Source organism: Emydura macquarii, unplaced genomic scaffold (genome assembly GCF_026122565.2).
Source record: "Emydura macquarii macquarii isolate MOO-44397 ecotype Brisbane River unplaced genomic scaffold, CSIRO-AGI_Emac_v2 contig_2846, whole genome shotgun sequence".
In the NCBI taxonomy this organism is placed as follows: domain Eukaryota; kingdom Metazoa; phylum Chordata; order Testudines; family Chelidae; genus Emydura; species Emydura macquarii.
In genome coordinates this window covers 1,708,487-1,724,140 of record NW_027132983.1, presented here as the reverse complement: position 1 = coordinate 1,724,140, position 15,654 = coordinate 1,708,487, and the positions used below count along the sequence as shown (strand labels likewise).

The 15,654-nt window shown below is 46.8% G+C and overlaps 1 protein-coding gene across 1 annotated transcript; it reads right to left on the bottom strand.

Moving 5' to 3' along the window:
- Window positions 1–13,315: 13,315 nt before the first annotated feature.
- LOC137166405 (uncharacterized protein F54H12.2-like) lies at window positions 13,316–14,623 on the bottom strand. Its single transcript, XM_067568109.1, has one exon. It carries the CDS (start codon window positions 14,621–14,623, stop codon window positions 13,316–13,318), a length of 1,308 nt encoding a protein of 435 aa, XP_067424210.1.
- Window positions 14,624–15,654: the final 1,031 nt, after the last annotated feature.

Genomic DNA, 15,654 nt, shown 5'->3' with positions numbered 1-15,654 from the left:
GAACCAGTAAGGGGGCCTTACTGGGACCAGTGTTGCGGCCTTACTGGGACCAGTAAATGAACCAGTAGGGGTTCCTTATTGGGGCCAGGCAGTATCGCAATCAGTAAGGGGGCCTTACTGGGACCAGTGTTGCGGCCTTACTGGGACCAGTACTGCAGCCTTACTGGGACCAATTCCAGAACCACTAAGGTGGCCTTAATGGGACTAGTACCAGAACCAATAAGGGTTCCTTACTGGGACCAGTATCGCAATCAGTAAGGGGGCCTTACTGGGACCAGTACTGGGCCCTTATTGGGACCAGTATCAGAACCAGTATGGGGGCCTTACTGGTAGCAATACTACGGAAATAGTGGGACCAGTACCACAACCAGTTATGGGGCCTTACTGGGACCAGTACCACAACCAGTAAGGGGGCCTTACTGGGACCAATGCTGCGGCCTTACTGGGACCAGTACCATAACCAGTAAGGGGACCTTAATGGGACCAGTACCAGAACCAGTAAGGGGGTTTTACTAGTACCAGTAGTACGGAAATACTGGGACCAGTACTACAACCAATAAGGGGGCCTTACTGGGACCAGTTCCAGAACCAGTAAGGGTTCCTTACTGGGGCCAGCCTGTATCGCAATCATTAAGGGGGTCTTACTGGGACCAGTACTGGGCCTTTATTGGGACCAGTAACAGAACCAGTATGGGGGGCCTTACTGTTACCAGTACTACGGAAATACTGGGACCAGTATGCATTGTGCAGAATGCATTGTGCATTCAAGGTCGTGCTCTGCAGCAAAATGACGGACTCCGCACAGAAAGGATTGAGAGTGTGACCCAGCTGGGGTTGCAACCCACACTTTGGGAACTGCTAATCCACTGAGGAAGCTATCTGGCTGACCAATAAAGACTGGAAATAAACCTTCGTGTGTTGTCGCAATGGGGAAGCAAAGAGGAGATGCTCCAGCATAGGATTTTGCTCTGTTCCCTATAAAATGTTGTTAGGTAATTAGAGTGGTTGTCATTACAAAAAAGAGCATTTACCCCCCATGATAACAGAGGTATCAGAGTTCACAGGGCTCCCACCCCGCTCTTATTCCTTACTGTGTGGAATCTGCTGCCAAATGTTCACTTTTTAATGGCAACCAGTGCACTTCTCACATCTCCAGTATCAACCCACACTTAAATCCACACCTAGTTTCTTCCCTTCACAATGAAATGGGATGCTAAAGAGCTTCTCCAGGGTTACAGAACCATTTCAGTTTTATCTGCAGTAATTTATGAGAGAAAAATGACCTCCTGAAGCACTATTTGCTTTTACAAATAATTTATTAGCACTAGGGTAAATTGGGTTCTGATCTTCTCATTCATCATTAGCTTCAGCCCCCTTAGCAATGCCAGATGACACATCCATCTTTCCACCGTCAGATCTGACCTGTTCTATCACTGAGCAAATGGTTCTTACTGCACATCTTTGGCTTTCAGCCTGGGTACTGGGGTTCCTGTCCCCAGCCACTGTCTGTGTTTTGGGGTATATGGGCTGGCGCGAACCTGCTCCCACTCTTGGACTCTGGTGTGCTGCTAATGCAGAATGATCAATTACTTATATCTAACCTTCTTCAGATCCCAAGAGCTCCCATGAACCACTTTGCTGCTTCCCACAGGGCCCGGTTTGAAGTGCAGGGGAGGGGGGGAAGGGGAGTTCTCCCTTTGCTTCTAACAGAGGAGTGGGAGAGGAAGGATGCCCAGTCCTGGGGACACTAGCCTATGAGCTCGTCGACCTGGGACAAGTCTCTGCTCTACTGCAGACTCCCTGTTGGACCTGGGACAAGTCTCTCTGTGCATTTGTATAATGGGGAATATTAGCACTTCCCTACCTCACAGTGCTTGTGTGAGGCTAACCACACGACATTTGTGACATGGCCCGATATTACGGTGATGGGGCCATTTAAGGCTATACCGAGTGCTCCCTATTCTTTTAACCCATGCCGAGGAACAAGTTGGGAAAGTGTTACTGCTTCTGACAGAGTTTTGACCTAGTGAATAAAATTAGTCTAAGGCTTGAGCATGGGATGCAGTGACTCACAAGTTATGGTGCCTGATGACGGCTCTCACCTGACACGTTGTGGTGCACGTCCTCAGAAGTTGCTTATTTCATTTGGCTACGTATTTACGCTTTATAATCTCAAGGTTTTTTCACTGTAGACCCATTTGCTTACAGGAGGATTTCACTCGCTCTTTGTACTCACCTTACAGGATTTTTCACTGTGAAATGGTGCAGAAGTATATTAATTAAGCTATCATCTTGGTTAGTGAGAATGAGAAAACTGGAACAAGCTGTTCTCTAAATGTGATCATTATGCAAGAAATTAAATGAGATATCCAAAAAGTCTGTCCAAGATGGCCAAAGAACTCTTCTCACTATACACCTTATCTTAGGTCAGGAACAGGAAATGATCCTGCCCTGCCCTGAACGGAACCTCTCTTTGGAGGATTTATGGGATATATTGTAGTTTGTCATGAATATAATCCTATTCTCAACACTTTCTCTACCTGCCATAGCCATGCCCTGTGAAGTAAATACATAATCTACAGCTCCAGCCAGGTTTTCTTTCAGAACATTATTGACTCTAATGACTGGTTTATATACAGCAGGGCTGTTGAAGTTTGCGTTATTGGAAAGGTAATGCCGGGGGACACAGACGCCACCTTGCAATGAATTACAGTTACCCTTGTGCCCACAGGCTTACAGAGCAGAGTAGCCAAGCAGAGCTGGGGAACGAAGACGCATTGAAGCCATTGGAGGAAAGCTATGATGGCACTCTGTCAAAGCAGCTGTTGGTTGCTGGTGGAGAGAGGAGCATCTGTGCAGGCTGAGCTCCACATCTAGCTGTGAAAGGGCTGGGCTGTTGCTAGAAAGGGATCTTTGGGTTTTTGAAACAAAACCAATCTGTTATTTCTCCTAACTGAAACATCAGAAACTTCAAGCATAAAGTCTTGGGGAAAGACTGCAACTGGTCAGGAAATGCACAGGTGGGGAGGGGGGTGCTTCTGTGAAAATTTCTGACAAAGGCAATAATTGTCAGAATTTTCTTACGAATTTTTTGACTTTTAATCAAAACCCCCAAACCCTCTAAATTGATTTTTTTTTCCATTTTTGGCAACTAAATAATTTCAGCCGGTCGGGCAAAAATAGGTTTTCCCTCACACTTGCCATTTTCTGTTGAAAACCGTTACTGGAAAGTGTTCTGCTACCTCTAGGGAAGATGTTGTGGGCCTGATCCTCTGTGCCCTGCACCACACTGCAGTAGTTTTACAGATTTCAAGGCAAAAGGGACCAATGTGATCATCCAGTCTGACCTCCTGTATAACACACACAACTTCCCCAAAGTAATTCCTTTCACACCAGCACAAAGTCAGCACCAAGTAGGTATCAATGCTACCATTCTGAGTTAGTTATGTTTTACCACCCCCGCCCCCCGTCATAAATGACTCCACAAAGTGTAGGGCCATGGAGAAGTAGTTCCTGTGTTTCGGAACCCTATGGCCCACTCTGCCAGCTTACAGGGGTGTTCTAAATAGCATGGAGGGACACTAATAGTCACTAAAGGCCACTGTCAATTCAAAGTCTAGTCTGCCAAAAAGTGAATGGGAAGTTGTTCCTGGCACTATAACCTGCTCCTGAGTTTGTGATTTTCGAACCACATTTTCTCATTTTGATCCGTTTTCTCTTCTCTGTTGTTGAGTTATTATACCTGTTGGTACAAGCTGACCCTTTCAGCAATGTTATGCTGAAGTGTGGGTGGCTTCTAGCAAGCATGTCTTTGATCTCTGGGCAATCACAAACCTCAAAGCTGTTGGATATGCTGGCTGCCTTCAATTTAGATAAAATAGGGGAACAATTAAATGTCCTTTAGTTTAGTGATAGTTGAAAGACTGGAAGTCATTGCCCAAAGACTAGACCACATGAAAGATCTGCGCAGAAACTGGGCCATGTGGTTTGAGGGATTTTCCTATGGACTGATAAACACAGGTGGGGGGTATTGAGTGGTGGAGCTGTGTGTGTCTGTGTGAGTGAGAAGAGCGAGATGGCAAGCAGAAAGCCAAGAGGAAGAAGCCAGAGAAGCCCTGGCATTATGGATAGAGGGAAAGCCAAGAAAGAGCTTTTGGGCTGAGTGCTGGCTAAAAAATGGCTTGGAACGGTGAGCAAGGGAATGGTCTCCTGTTGTTTGATTCCTGCTGTATACAGTACAGGAAACAGTACTCTGGGTACATTCTTTGTAAATAAAGAGGATTACATCGACAAAATACCTGACTCCATCATCAATTTTTCCACCTAATGGGAACAGCACACAAGGCCCCAAATATTGGCTAACTGTTAACAGTAACTGCTGAAATTACCTAGCAGTAATTTGAAAGGAACAGAGCAGACTCATGCTGCAGCATGCTTTCACTTCTGCCCTTTGATCAGCTGTTAAGCAGGGAGTGGAAGTTTTGCTTTACAGTGGATTAGAAATCAGAACAGGCAGGGAGGTTAAAGAGAAGGGCCACAGTAGCACAGATCCAGCTGTGTTACCAGTGCTTGGGTTGCTGTTCTGTAGCGTGTATGAAAGATGCTGTCCAGTCTCAGACTCACCTGCTCAAAGCAGGCCCAAGGATGTTATGTTCACTTCCCTGGGTATCATGGTTGCCACCATCTATGGAACCACGTGGAAATGGGATGCCAGAGGGAAGTTTGCCCAGTTTTTTCAAACCCGGAAAAAAGGGTGGGTCAGTTCAGGCCTTTTTGGAACAATGGTTCAGGTGGGTCTCTATTTTATCCAGATGGATTTTTCCATTCAATGTCATTTTTTAGTTTCTTGTGAACACCGTAGCTAAGCTGTTCCTAGGGCTGGTAGGAGGTAGCGACCTCATTGATGTACTGCGCTATGTGGGCTAGTGAGCCAGAGGACAAGGATAAAGGACAGCAATTAAAACAACTACAAAAGGCTTGCTTTATCCCTGTAGGTGGTCAGATTCTGCCAGTCCATGTTTTTACAGGACAGTGAATAAAAAATGAAACCCACCTAAAACATGCTGCTTGCTCATCGAGCCCTGAGGCAGCCAGAACAACTTGTGGATACTAACAGGAAGCAGGGGCTGATCCGCCAGCTAATCAGAATCTTCCTTGTTGCATGGGCTCAGGAAAGGAGGGGATTCTGCCCCCACAGCAGAGAAGTGATTTCACAGCCAGCCTTTCAGAATACATCTCCAGCAGTGTTTGTGCCTACCCTCGGAAGCACGTCAGAGGCACTCAATGAAGCCTAACAAATGAGGAGGCTTTGAAAGGGATGTTACACAAAAATGCAAATTAGTGACCAAAAGCATTAAATCCAAAGCAGGCCCAGGCTGTGGCTTTAGAGACCAGAAATCATAGAATGTTAGGGTTGGAAGGGACCTCATGAGGCATCTAGTCCAACCCCCTGCTCAAAGCAGGACCAACCCCAACTGAATCATCCGAGCCAGGGCTTTGTCAAGCTGGGCCTTAAGAGCCTCTAAGGATGTAAATTCCACCACCTCCTTAGGTAACCCATTCCAGTGCTTCACCACCCTCCTAGTGAAAACGTTTTTCCTAATATCCAACCTAGATCTCCCCCCACTGCAACTTGACACCATTGCTCCTTGTTCTGTCATCTGCCACCACTGAGAACAGGCTAGCTCCATCCTCCCTGGAACCCCCTTTCAGGTAGTTAAAGGCTGCTATCAAATCCCCCCTCACTCTTCTCTTCTGCAGACTAAAGAAGCCCAGTACCCTCAGCCTCTCCTCGTAAGTCATATGCTCCAGCCACCTAATCATTTTCATTGTCCTCCACTTGACTCTCTCCAATTTGTCCAATCCTTCCTGTAGTGGGGGACCCAAAACTGGACACAATACTCCAGATGTGGCTTCACCAGTGCCAAATAGAAGGGAATAATCACTTCCTGTGATCTGCTGGGAATGCTCCTACTAATGCAGCCCAATATGCTGTTAGCCTCTTGGCAACAAGGGCACACTGTTGACTCATTCAGCTTCTTGGCCATTGTAACCCCCAGGTCCTTTTCTGCAGAACTGCTGCTTAGCCAATTGGTCCCCAGTCTGTAGCAGTGCATGGGATTCTTCCGTCCTAAGTGCAAAACTCTGCATGTGTCCTTGCTGAACCTCATCAGATTTCTTTTAGCCCAATCTTCCAACTTGTCAAGGTCAATTTGTATCCTATCCCTACCTTCCAGCGTATCTACCACTCCCCACAGCTTAGTGTCATCCACAAACTTGCTGAGGGATCAATCCATCCCAACATCCAGATCATTAATGAAGATGTTGAAAACGAGCCCCAGAACCCACCCCTGGGACACTCTGCTTGACACCAGCTGCCAACTAGATATCGAGCCCTTGATCCCTACTCACTGAGCCCGATAATCTAGCTAGCTTCTATCCACCTTATAGTCCATTCATCAACCCATACTTCTGTAACTTGCTGGCAAGAATACTGTGGGAGACCATATCAAAAGCTTTGCTAAAGTCAAGGTATATCATGTCCACTGCTTTCCCCACACCCCACAAAGCCAGTCATCTCATCATAGAAGGCAATCAGGTTGGTTAGGTATGACTTGTCCTTGGTGAATCCATGCTAAATGTTCCTGATTGCCTTCCTCTCCTCCAAGTGCTTCAAAGTGGATTCCTTGAGGACCTGCTCCATGATTTTTCTGGGGGCTGAGGTGAGGCTGACTGGTCTGTAGTTCCCTGGATCCTCTTTCCTCCCTTTTTTAAAGATGGGCAGTATATTTGCCTTTTTCCAATCCTCTGGGACCTCCCCCGATCACCATGAGTTTTCAAAGATAATGGTCAATGGCTCTGCAATCACATCACCCAACTCCCTCAGCACCTTTGGATGCATTGCATCCAGCCTCCATGGACTTCTGCATGTCCAGCTTTTCTAAATAGTCCTGAACTTGTTCTTTCACCACTGAGGGCTGCTCACCTCCTCCCCATATGGAGCTGCCCAATGCAGTAGTCTGGGAGCTGACCTTGTCTGTGAAGACCGAGGCAAAAAAAGCATTGAATACTTCAGCTTTTTCTACATCATCTGTCACTAGGTTGCCTCCCCCATTCAGTAAGGGGTCCACACTTTCCCTGACTACCTTTCTGTTGCTAACATACCTGTAGAAAACCCTTCTTGTTACACTTCACGTCCCTTGCTATATCTCAAAGATAGTACCCTCATCCTTTAGGAGAGCAGCCTCTAGGTCTTGTCTCCATAAGAACTATGGTTCAGGTCCTTAAAAGTATTTAGATGCATAACTCCCACTGAACTGAATAGAAGTTAGACATCTAACTACATATGGGGATCTGGCCCATCTGTGTTATTATGACAAGGGAAACAGAGTTCTCCCTCAATCCACACAAACATATTACTCTGAACTCCTCAGGGAAAAGACTTCCAGTTGGATGACTCAGCAGAGACCCAATGGGATCTTCTGGGGCCTCTCTAACCACATGAGCCAATGGGAAACCGCTGTTGCCAGAGCAAAGGACAGGAGCGTTATGTAAACTGAAAGCAGCCATCAGACAGCAAACTGCTCAGACACACCACTGCTATTACAATAGTTTATAAATTTGCTTAAATACAACCTATTTTCTTCAAATATAGCCTATGCCAGAATTTCCAAGGAGACTTAACTAGGTGGAAGGTTTGGAGGGATATAATAGGCCATTGTTGACACAAAGAAATGCAGGACAAGCCAACACTTCAAGAACTATTACACTGATTTCTTTTTCAGGCTTTGTAGGAAAAAAATTAATCCCGGCAATTTTCACCAGACCAATTTTGCTAGTGACAGTTACAGGCAGTTAAAAAAAATTCTGCATTAGTGGGGAGATGGATTGAATGTGCTTTTCCATCTCTTGTCTTTGTGATCCTCTGTGGGAAGAGGCACAAAACCCATAGACATTTCTCTCATGACTCTAGTGGCTCTCCTATTGTCTTCAGTAGGTGTTTGGTCTGAGTAAGGTCTGAGTAAGGACTAGAAGAGCTGGCCTGTGTGCTTTTAAAACTAAGTGCAGCAGTGACCACTAACTCCACAGCTGAGGAGCAAGGCACTGATGCAGATGGGCTGGCTGACTGACCAAAACCAGCCATCTTTTGGGTTGGACAAAGCAAGGAATCTCCCACACAAACTAAACACTAATGATTGGGGAACACTCCACACACTGGGGGCCAAATGCAGTTGCGGCTGTAGGATTATGTGATTAATTACTGACTATTTTGATCTGAAAGAAATCCACAGGCCTGATCTAAAGTCCATTGCAGCTAATAGAAAGATTCCCGCTGACTTCAACGGGTTTTGGATCAGGCCGGTGGGGTGGACACCAAACTGCTGAATGCAATTACAGACAGTCGCAGGGAAGCCTACATTATCACAAAATCAAAGCACTGTGTATTTCATGTGCCATGCTCATGTAGGCTGCTGCTTCTTAACCACGTCAGAATTAAGTGGGGAAAGAGATGTATTGGTCCTTGACAAACACACTGGCGGTCCAGTAGCCTGTCTTGACAAGCCATTACCCTATAGAAATAACGGTTAGTCTTGATTTTTGTGCTCTGTACTTGGAGGGTAATGAAATGTACTGAGATCTGGTCTACAATTAAAAATTACAACAACCTAGCCACGTTACTCAAGGCTGTAAAAGATTATGTGACCAGAGTGCTGTAGTTAGGTGTAGACGTGTATTCTTCTGTCAACTTAGATACTGCCTCTCTGAGAGATGGATTAACTACATCGATGGAAATACCACTTCTGTTGGTATAGGAAGTGTCTATACTATGGCACAACAGCTATAGTGTAGACATACTCTAAATCACGCAGTATGTCTTTTGGTTTTACTTCTGCTGTAAATGGAATGTATAGTGAAGAGGAGATTGTGTGGTGTTTGATCCCATCTTAAAACATTTATGTTCTTTATGGACATTTTATAAACAACAGCAGCAGCTCAGGGAATTATAATAGCACCTAGCATTTAAGGCTTGCTTCCTTAACATTGAACAAGTCAAGGTAGTAGGGAAATCTTAATAATTAGGGAGAGGCTAACTAGTTCTGATTAAATAAGAATGGACTTCAATCTTTGCCCCAGATTCACACCTGAAATCTGAAAGTTTGGCTAACTTCCCCCTGCAATGATTATTTTACATCTTGGCATGGCTTTTGCTCTCTAGATTGCCATGTGACTAGACACACCCAACTATCCAAACCATTTGCTTCTCATTTTCAGTGGCAGGAACCCCATGTCCGTTTGCGTGTGTGTATGTATGAACACTAGAACACCTTTGGGCACTCAGAGTAAAACTTGCCACTCGGCAAAGGGGCAGCCCAAGGCCTATGCATCACATAAGCCTGCCAACTAGAATTTAGGTGTATGGCTTGTGTTGTAAATTTCACCCACAGCAAATAAGCAGTCACCATTTCCAGGATCGCTGGTTGGAAATGGCTTTTCCCACCATGGAAAATTTAGAGCTTTCATTGAAATTTTTTCAGGTTCTTAATCTGAAAAATTTTAAGTTTTCTAGTTGGGTTTTTCAGCAAAAACTCAATGTTCTGCAGAACGCAGACAATTTCCATGACATATTTTGTTTGGTCAAAAATAGTTTTGATAGAAAATTTTCAACCGGCAGACTCAAAAGATTTGAGTAGCTCAGTTGAACATTGGGTATACATCCAAACTTCTAGGTACTTAGTTGAACTGGGCCCCCACAATCCAGACATTTTGGTGTTCACTCGTGACCACTAATAACCTCTCTATTCAAATCGAAGTCTCCCAAAGCTCCTCTTTCTCTAAGGCATACTGGCTAAGAGGAGCAGGGTCAGGACAAGCATGCAATCCACTTACAAACCATGGCCACACCAGTGCTTATGCTTGATTGCAGGGTTCATATAGTTAGCTGGGTGTGAGAAGGATGCCAAATCTGCTGACCCCTTCCCCTTCAAGAGCAGCCTCCACTACTCTCCCCATTAGTGACTCCTATTGCTGGCATAATTAAGATTCATTAGCTTTCTGCAATAGCAATGGCAGCTTTGATCCCGATGAGGATCCACATCTGTGGCATTGAGAGCAGAGGTTCAGTGCATTAAAACAGAACCTTTGGCACAATGTAGCACCCTCAGGTCAGATTTTTCAAGCATTCTGCACAGTGCTTAACTTGTAATGAACAAGGTGCCGGGGCTCAAGCAATTAGGAACAGGGGCTCAAGCAATTTTTTTTTTTTTTTTTAAACTTCTGACATGGCAAGCCCAGAGGTGTTGGGGCTATGGATTGCCAAGCCCAGAGTTGCCGGGGCTATGACTTGCCAAGTCCTAGCACAAATTAAGCACCGGTTCTGCACCCACAATCAGAGCCATATTTTCAGAAGAGATCAGCATCCCACATGTAACCAATGTGCTGAGCTCTTTAGAAAACCTAGCCTTTAATGCACTCCTCTTCCCCATTAAAGCTTGGGCTGTCAACACTTTGGGGCAGACACCATCTTTTATTCTGTGTTTGTGCAGCACTTAGCACAACTGGGCCACAGGTTATAGTTTGCAATGTCCTAGACTGGCTGGTGCCCTTCCACAATCCTTTACGTAGTGGTTTCCTCTTCATATTAATCCTTCAATGCTACTTAGGTGTGTCTTTTTAGGGGGAAGAGGCATTTCAGTGCTGGCACAAAAGGATTTGTAGATGAGGCAGGAGGATTTACTCATAGCACAGAAAAATCAAAGGAACAAAGAGACTATTTTCTTCATGATACCCTAAGGAGAAGAAAACATTCACATTAAATCAGCTCACGTTACAGAGCTGATGAAACAGCAACACCTGGAAAGATATTTTGAAGTTATCGGCAAAGGAAAAAAAAATCTTCACACTTCAGTTCTGAGTAACTCACAAAGAGCAGCAAATAGGATGCTAGATTAACATATAATATCTATAACCATGTAAAGAGCCACTGGGTCCTGACAGAAAACTTCCACCATTATATTATACTCAGTGCTGCTAACATGCTGCACCAGACTTTCTGTTTTCCTGCTTCCTTTGTTTTTTTTGTCTCTGTAATTTATTACTAAGGACACTAGTAGTACAAAGGGTACACTGTCAGTCAAGGGGGCCACGTGACCGGAAGGTCCGCCTTACCTGCCTCAGTTTACCGGAATTTCCGCCTCAATCGGGCTCCCGACTTCCGGCCCCGCCCCACCGAGACCACGCCCCTTGACCTTTAGGCCACGCCCCCTGACCTTTATGCCACGCCCCCTCCCCCCCCCCCCCCAAGGCCCCACCCCACCTGGTCACCTGACATGCAGGCCCTCCTTGGGTTATGACGTCCTGGTCAAGATGGACCAATGGGTGAGGGTTATCCTCCGAGAGCGGGATTGGTCCCAGAGGGGGACCTGACCGGAAGAGGGCATTGCGCATTACACGCCAAGAGCGGGGATTGGGGTGTTTGAATTTGTGCCAAGAGCAGGGATTGGCCCAGAAAGGGCTGGGGGAGGAGCGTGGCGTCCCCATCCCCAAGGGGAGCGGGGTTAGGGAAAGGTGCACCAATGGGGATGTTCGGACGACGGCGGCGCAGTCCCCGGAAGTTTTGGGGCCTTTAAAGCGTCTCGTTTTCGAGACAGCGTGGTTCACAGCCCGTGGAAAAAAACGCCAAGAGGGGAACATGGACGCCTTCACCACCCCCGTGCGGCCTTCGAAAATTGTTTTGGCTCCTCAGTTCTTGGCCCCCAGGCTTAGAAACCGCCACCTTAGCGACAGTTCCGAGGAGGAGAGCCCTGTGGCCCAGCCTTTGTTCGACACGCCGGAGACGCCCGACGAGCCTGACGGCCTCACGCTGTCCGTGCCCCTGGAGGAAGGCCGGTTGCGGGAGGAGGCCGAAGGAAGAAACGAGCCGCAGGTAAAGGACCGAGCAGGGCTGGTGGTGGGGGGGTTAGTAGGCGAGCCGGGTACTGTAAATCTAAAAAGCCAAAGCCAAGCCGTAGAGACTTACAGCTATTTCTTTTTTTGAAAAATCTCTCGACAGGTCGACGATGCATTTTTACAGGCCTTTGAGAAGCTACACATCGATAGTCCTGAGGAAGTAAATCACGTGAAGCAAGGCGATGCGGCTCAAGAAAAAATAAGTCTCTTTTTACCAAAACAGGACCAGGAGCAAATCACGCCCCTAGAACCACCAAAGACCTTTGACCCTGTTGCTCAGGAAGTATTGGATAGCGTCGGTAAGCGCTATAAGAAAAATGCAACTATCTTGCTAAACAAGCTAGGGCAAGATAAAAATATATCTTCGTGGGACGAGAACGGGGCTTTTGTGTACAAAGGCTCGGTGGTTAACGGCTCTAACATGCTCGACTTGGTCAGGACCGTCACCCAAACGCGCGCCGTTCCCAGCGGACACGAACCAAAAGGGTGGGACACGTTGATGAGGGTCATGGCGGAGCTAAATGTGCCATCTACCATCATGGGCAACGTGACCAACAGGGGTCTTTTGGAACACCTGAAAACTGCAGCCGTGGTTAATCAGAAACCTTTTTTGCCTCCTAAAAAACGAAAACTGGCTAAAAGCTCTGAATGGCTCAGTGTGTAATGTTTTTTTTCATGCTCTAAATGGTGTATTTTTGCTTTAAATAAAAAGGCATGTGTTTTTTACGATTTAATATCTGTGTGTGCTTTTTTAAAAAAAAAACAAACATCATTTTGTTTTTTAAAAACCCCTCGCTAGGGGCGCTTTATTAAGAAACACGACTATAAAAGTCATTACAAGATACACATGTCTGGGCATGTTGAAACATGTTTTGGGCATGCCCGGGCTTGCCCAAGGATTTACTTTTTATATTTCTTACAAAATTCACCACCATCCGGTCGTTTTGCACTACGTCTTTAGAATATAATTTTAAAATCTGGTCAAAAGGTAAACCCTTGCTACGGTGGTGTAAAAAAAACACGCAGTGGTAGCCACAGGCGACGGAGCGGGGGTCTTGTAATTGTCTAGTGTGAAACGCGATGTCGGCGGCATTTTTGTTTAAAAATTTCATGATGCTTCTAGGAAACAACACGCTGTCCGGGGGGTGTCCGTATGAGTCAAAAAACTCTCCGCGGTCGCCCTCCGCCAGGTACAAGGCGAGCCAGTGTTCACCCGGTTGGTTGTGCGGATGCGTGTTGACCACCAAACCCAGGGGTCTCCGAGACAGCCTGCCGCCGGGGAGCCAATCGCTAGGGAACACATCTAAGAAACCCTCTTTTGTGTCAGGGTCCGCTGATAAGACACGCAAGAGCTGCACGGTGTCCATGTTCACATGTAGTCAAACAGAACGTTTCTTCTCTGATTTATCTCTATGACGTTGTCAAAAACCCCATACACGATCATATTGACGGTGGCCGTCAAAGCCTTTGCAAAACGTATTTCTGCTCTCAGGTTCCCGGTTTTAATCAGGGAATAGTGGTCGGCGCACTCCTGGTCGGGAGACAGGTCGAAGGCAAACAGCGTGTAGCCCTGTGCAAATTCCACACGGTCGATGAGCAGCGCGCGATCTTTCATGTGTTTACCGGCCGTCTGTACCAGATTCATGTACTCCCTCACGCAGCGCCCGGCCTCAAAGTCCGGTTGCAAGGGCTTGGTGGGTATCTGTTCACCATCCACGTACAACGCCACGAAATTAATATCGTAATGTTTAAAGTGAAAAGGGTTTTTAGCATAATTACCACTGAAGGCGTCGTTATCCACAAACCCCAGAACAAGCGTTTTGGGCAGCTGTCCCAAAAACAGGTTCTCCTGGTTACTGACCCTGCTGCCTGCGGGGATGCTAAACACTTTCATTCCCACACGGTCCACGGGGTATTTAGCATTAGCGGTAAGCAGGGCCTCAGCGTGCCCCAAACGGACGCCTGGGGCCACCCGTACTTTCTTCACAAAAAGGGACGCTGAGATGATGCGCAGCTTATAGCCTTCAGCCGCATCCCCCATCAAGCAAAAGGCATCTTTACAGCGTGTCAGTTTAATTTTCACGTCCACGCCGTTCAACAAAAGTTTTTCTTGAAAAAACAGGTCGCTGTGCAGATGGCCCAACAGCTCTATCGTCCTGCTCTGGGCTGTCAAATTTGACCTCTTGACAAACCCTAGATTCTCGCCGTCCCGTGCCACGTCTTCGTGTTGTCCGGGGGTATCTTTGAAAAACAGACCGGCGGAAAATTGCGTGGCGAGAGTGTCGTCGCTGTAATTGAGCACGGCTTCTATAAAGGCCCTGTAAGGGTAACAGTTGTTGCTTTGACTTATGAGGCGGTCTCCCAGCGTGACATCCAGCTGGCTGAAAATAGACGCCACAGGATAATTCACCAGCCCCACAGCGGCGTCCCGGGCGAGGGCGGTCCCATCTCCTTTTACGATCTTGCAACAGAGGTACAGAAGCGTGTTGTTTAAATCCATATAATCTATGCCGTTCCCGGCTATAAAGAAGTCGAGGGGGGATGCCTCCGTAATGGCCGATAGCGGTGGCACCTCGATGTAGATGCTTTTCTCGATGCTGGTCTGGGTGGGGGCTATTTGGAACAAGTCTAGTTCGGATTTGGCACATTCATCGGACCCACAGTGAACGAAAGCCATGGTGATTAAAATATGTCTTTTTTACCAGGTGCTGGGCGTCTCCTACGCTTCCCCTTGGTCTTTCGCTTATGACGGCCCCCGTGCGTCACGGCCTTTCTTTTAAAGGGCTTTGGTGGTCCCGTGCGTCGTTGGTGTGAAGCGCTCCTCTTTCTCCTTTTAATGTACAACAATCCCGACCCCTCCTGCTCGGGAGGGTTCCCCACCTTCTCCAGAACAGCCCGGGTGACGTTGCCTACCACGTCTCTAGCTATGTTTTTAGCGGCAGTTTTGACGTGGGGTTTAATGATCTCTAGCCCCCTCCTCAAAAGCGGTACGGCTTTTCTGAAGAGGCTACGGAATATTCCACCCACTCCTGCACCGTACATCACGGGGGACCCGTGATAACCGGGAAGGGCGTATCCAGCTTGGGCTTTGTAATAGTTGCTGTAGACGACCGGGTCGCCATAATTTTTTAGGATTACCATAATGTTTTGTTTTGTTTTTTAGAAGCCTCGCTCTCTCCGGGGACGCAGGTGCAGTTTGACGATCACCTTACCAGAGCGAAATGAGACGTATTTGTTCTGGTCTGTCTTTATTTCAATGGTGATGGTGTCGATGTGGTGTTTACTGACAGGAATGTAGTGTGGTTTATCGTAGGTGATGTTGACAAACTCGTTGTTTGTTCCTCGGACGGGCACGCAGCGTAACAGTGGAACGGAAAAGTCCCCCACAAACTGGTGTTCCACGATGTCCGTGTACAAATATAAAGAGTTAAAACCCCCTGTGATGTCTGCCGTGAAAAGGATTTTATTAACACGGCTCTTGGGGTGCAAACCAAGAATATGTGCCAACTCTCCGACCGTGGAAAACATATAAGCTTCATCAGCGGCCTTAAGTCTAACTTTTCTACGCACGGGGTCATAGTTCAGCACCATCTCGGGTGCCCCGGGTTGACTAGCCACAGTGCTGTTCATATGTTCCAGTAATTCGGGCAGGGACGAGTAATAACCGCGTCGTAGGACGAAATTCCATTTTTTATCTCCATAGGTGAT

Coding starts and splice junctions, on each gene's coding strand:
- LOC137166405 (XM_067568109.1), bottom strand. CDS start 14,623: ATGGCTTTCGTTCACTGTGGGTCCGATGAATGTGCCAAATCCGAACTA.